At 45.2% G+C, this 4,755-nt stretch overlaps 1 protein-coding gene across 1 annotated transcript in view; it reads right to left on the reverse strand.

The window, feature by feature from the left end:
• Positions 1-4,112, reverse strand: part of LOC103921730 (transmembrane protein 178B-like) — an 8,484-nt gene extending 4,372 nt beyond the window's left edge. Inside the window, exon 1 of the mRNA XM_009329743.1 lies at positions 4,103-4,112. Coding sequence (XP_009328018.1) covers positions 4,103-4,112 — 10 coding nt within the window. The remainder of the gene's footprint in view (positions 1-4,102) is intronic.
• Positions 4,113-4,755: the final 643 nt, after the last annotated feature.

Below are 4,755 nucleotides of genomic sequence, written 5' to 3' on the forward strand. Positions count from 1 at the left end.
GTCCTGCACCTGGGTCAGGGCAACCCCCGGTATCAATCCAGGCTGGGGGATGGAGGGATTGAGAGCAGCCCTGCCGGGAAGGACTTGGGGGTGCTGGTGGGTGAAGAGCTGGACATGAGCCGGCAATGTGCGCTCGCAGCCCAGAAGGCCAACCGTACCCTGGGCTGCATCAAAAGCAGCGTGGCCAGCAGGTCGAGGGAGGTGATTCTGCCGCTCTGCTCTGCTCTGGTGAGACTCCACCTGGAGTACTGCGTCCAGCTCTGGAGCCCTCAGTATAAGAGAGACATGGACCTGTTGGAGCGGGTCCAGAAGAGGGCCATGAAAATGATCAGGGGGATGGAACACCTCTCCTATGAGGAAAGGCCAAGAGAGTTGGGTTTGTTCAGCCTGGAGAAGAGAAGGCTCCAGGGAGACCTTATTGCAACCTTTCAATACTTAAAGGGAGCTTATAAAAAAGATGGTGGCAAACTTTTTAGCAGGGTCTGTTGTGAGAGGACAAGGGGGAATGGCTTTAAACTAAAGGGGGGTAGATTTAGACTAGATATAAGGAAGAAACTTTTTACGCTGAGGGTGGTGAAACACTGGAACAGGCTGCCCAGAGAGGTGGTGGATGCCCCATCCCTGGAAACATTCCAGGTCAGGTTGGACGGGGCTCTGAGCAACCTGATCTAGTTGAAGATGTCCCTGCCCATGGCAGGGGGGTTGGACTAGATGACCTTCAGAGGTCCCTTCCAACCCAAACTATTCTATGATTCTATGATTCTATACTAGGGGGTGGAGGGAGAGGAAGGTGCCTTGCCCTCCCTGTTATAAATAAAGCCAGGGTCGGGGGGGAGAATAAACATGGATGGTGGGGTGGAAGAGAATAGCCAGAAAGGTAAAAGAGCTAAACAGTACGAAAAGTTCCCCTTAAACAATGGCTGTGGGGTCATTACCACTATCTGAATGCTGGGGCAGAAGAACCATTCCCAAACAATCAGTTGGCCAGTGAGCTAATTAAGAACAATCACTAGCAGGGAGCTTGCAGACTCAGTGATTGGCTTTGCAAAAGACACTAGAAAACCCAGGAAAAGAAATGGGCTTTGTGCTGCTCCGGCAGCAATGGGAAGCATGATTTTGTTCTTTAACAACATTCACTGGGACTGTACTGACCTGGTTCCTGCAAGGACCTGCAAAGAGGAAGCCCCCACTTCACAAGATTAGGAGTTGCACATAAGAGGCCCAGCCAATTCCAGCAATCAGGCCAGGGAGGGAAAGGTGATATGAATTTCCCCACATTAACAAAACAGTGACATTTATTACTGAAGTGGAACAAGCAGACATGTAAAGAACATGCCCCAAAAGGGGAAAACTCAAAGCTAGAGTTCCAAAAGCTTCTGAGCAGCAAAGCATTTCAAGTGGGCCCCCATCCTCGGCTGTGCTTCCCACCATCCCCTTCCCCTGCTGCGGTTCCCTGCCGCTTCCCCTCACACCACAGCGCGCTGGCAGCAAGACACCGATACACAGAGTTGCTGCCCTTCACCTCCAGCCATTCGCCCTCACCCTGCGGAGCAGTGCACCCTTTTTGCGGTTATTTCAGAACAAGTCTGTAGTGCTGTCTGAGCAAATGGATCAGCAAGACAACCCAGTAACAGAGGATGCCAGTTCATTTGCGAAAGCTCTGTAAACATTTGAATTAAGAACTTAGGCCATATACAGCACATCACAGTATCTAATTAAATTTCACCTATAACTGTTGACCGAATTCAGTTTCAATATTGACATAATTTACATGTGTTGTTGAGAAATATGTCTGTGGTACAAACTAATGACATCAGATTTTAGATTAAAATGCACTGGATTCATTAAAAGTAAGATCTATGCACTTACATATTCTGATTACAAAAGCACTATATATGAAGCAGTATTTTATATAAGAGCAAGGATTACTACTTTTAAAGCTCATTGAAGAAAAATCAAAGACTAGAGATGTACATCCCTTATGATCAAAGCTATGGACTCCTCAGCTAAAACGTCACAGAGAAAATCTTCGCTCTGTATCTTTTGCTCTTTGTAAACAAGAGTTTACGTGTAGACTAAAAGTAAAACCTCTCCACTTTTTTATACAAATCTGGTTATTTAGAAGTTTTCAAAGATCAATTCATTCTGCCTCTGGTTTAAAAACTTTACTCCTAATCCTTTCTTCCCCAGAATTCAAAGTGCTAATTTTATGTAGGTAGCACATAAAATTATATTAAAACAGCAAGTTTGCAAAACTAAGAGCTCAGTGTTAGTGAATTTTAGGGTTTATGCTCAGCTCTGACCTTTAATCCATGGGCTTGGTGACAGCCTTTGATAACACCATCACAAGCCGTTTTTCCAATAAAATTCCCATTTCTCTGAGAGCACAGGCTGGACCTGCTCTGGTGTGAACCACCATAGGCAAAACAAGGGAAGCCTCTCTCTGCAGGTCTGCTAGAAAAGCTGAAACAGGTAGGCAAGAGAGTCAGGGGATCAGGGAAGAAGTGAGGGTGATCTCTCAGCTGAATATCTACCCACTTTCTCCCAGAAAATTATAACATGCACCCAGGCAATCCTCAGTAGCCAGATTTTGCATCTGCAGTCACTAGTTCATGCTTCCCACTTTCTGAGTGAATCTCTAAGTCTTATTTGCAGAGATGCTATGCACTCAAATATAGCCAGGTACTCCATGAGGCTGCATTTAGAGTGATATGACACCTTGTTCTCTAAGTACTCGAGAAAATAGAAAAAAAAAATCAAAATCAGGTTTGCAGTCTCAAAGTTATCGCGAAGTCTAGGGTATCTCAAAGGTACTCCAACAAGTCCTTTGTCCTAAGCCCTTACATACCTTAAATCCCAGTCTATAAAACAGGGACAGCATCCTGCTCTCCATTTCAGAAACCTGTTAGCAAAGTGATTTCGCTTTTGTTTATAACACACTCAGACGAGCACCATAAGAAAGCCTGCCAAAATTAAAAACTCTGCCTTCAGGCAAGGGCTTGAATAGAATGGAGTCATGTGGTGAACAAGAAGTAAGTGAGTGTTGTCGTTTTTGGCACATGGGTAAGTTGAGAATACAGGACAGAAGGGGGCAGGTGCTCATGTCATTAGTTCACCATAAAGCACATGTACAAGAAAACGGTTACACCAACAGCCTGATCCTAGCATTTCTTAGGGGCATTAAAAGAACACTATGAAAGTTGCACTGCATGTACAATTTTCTTGATTAAAAAATAAACATAAGCAGCAATGAACTACGTCCGGCAGTGTCACGTTGACACTTTCATGGCTGAGTTACATGCCTGTGCCCTCCCACGGCCAACATTGTTTCTCACACCTTGTCCTCAACGTGCTTTGTTTTTTTTTCCCTTCAGGATTGCAACTGCAGACAGGTTCCCCTCCTGTACCCTCTCACAACCCTTGGGATGTTACATGTCAGTGTCCCTGGACAAGTCTCTTCTGACTGAACACGAAGGCTGGGAAAGTTCAGAGGGCACTGTCTAGAAAGAATTTCTGGACCTCCAGATACCCAGGCAGAGCACAGGCCTCTTGTCCCTTGGCTGCCAGACACCTGGAAACCCAGATCCAGGCCTGCTGTAACACATTCAATTTGTAATCCTGGGCTCAGCACACCCCAATTTTTTCTCAGTTTAGTTTTCGTCTCTTTCTGATTTTGAAACATGCAGGTTTTCTTCTTTACACTGCCTATGTGCCAGCATTATGAGGAGGAAACGGAGGGGTTCTCATTTTCAGTGCTGCTACCTCCTAGCCCAGTCCTATCTTACAGCAGTTTGGCGCTCACACAGCTGGGAGGAGCCCTCTCCTTTTCACCATAAGCAAGGCCAGGGAGCAGCCATGGGCAGTTAACACAGCTACCACGTGAGGTCTGGCCCTCCCCTCCCTCATGCCCCAGGACCAAGTGGCCGCTGAAGCTCCCTGGCCTATTCCTACCATTTCTGCCCAGGATTGTGGAGAGCATCACAGCTATGGGATCACTCTGTCCACACTGTCACCCAAAGGCCACTAGATCTGGTAAATCAACCTTCCTTTAAAACATCATAATAACGCTTACAGATCGTATTTACTGAGAGGCCATACTTACCAATGGCCATGACCAAACAGATCGAGTTTATTAAATATGCCACTATAATAGACGCTCTCACAGTCATTCCTGTAACTCTTCCAATTTATCATCAGTTGGAAAGGACGGGAAGTACAGACACCAGGACTGAGCCGTTTTCCCTCAAGGGCCTCATTACTGCCACAAACTGTTGTGTTCCTCTGCTTAAGCATCCAGTAGTTCTCACTTTCTCAGCTACATCATGGTAGTAAGAAGTCATTTCTGCCAAGTATATGTGAGACCTACAAGTGCCATCACAGAGTCTTTTCCGAGCAAGCTTGAAAAGCAATAAAATCCCCAGTTTATGAACAGTGATGAACCTTTTCTTTTTTAATTCCTTCAGTGTACTGGTGTTAAAATGCATGTTGTTCAAATGAACCCACCAAGCTATCCAAAGCAGCCTATCAGAATGGATCTTTCCTAATTAATCATTTTCTACTGTCACCACTTTGTCAGCAACACTTTTTTCATATTAATAGAGAATACCACTAAACAACATCTAATAAATCCCTGCAGGACCTCACTAATTAGAATTCTCCATGCAAAATATTTTTGTTGCAGCATCAGTTATCCAGCGTGTAATCCACATAGCACAGGCTCTATAAGATGATGTATAGCGCTCAAGTTCCTACACT

Source organism: Pygoscelis adeliae, unplaced genomic scaffold, assembly GCF_000699105.1.
Source record: "Pygoscelis adeliae isolate BGI_AS28 unplaced genomic scaffold, ASM69910v1 Scaffold117, whole genome shotgun sequence".
NCBI lineage: Eukaryota > Metazoa > Chordata > Aves > Sphenisciformes > Spheniscidae > Pygoscelis > Pygoscelis adeliae.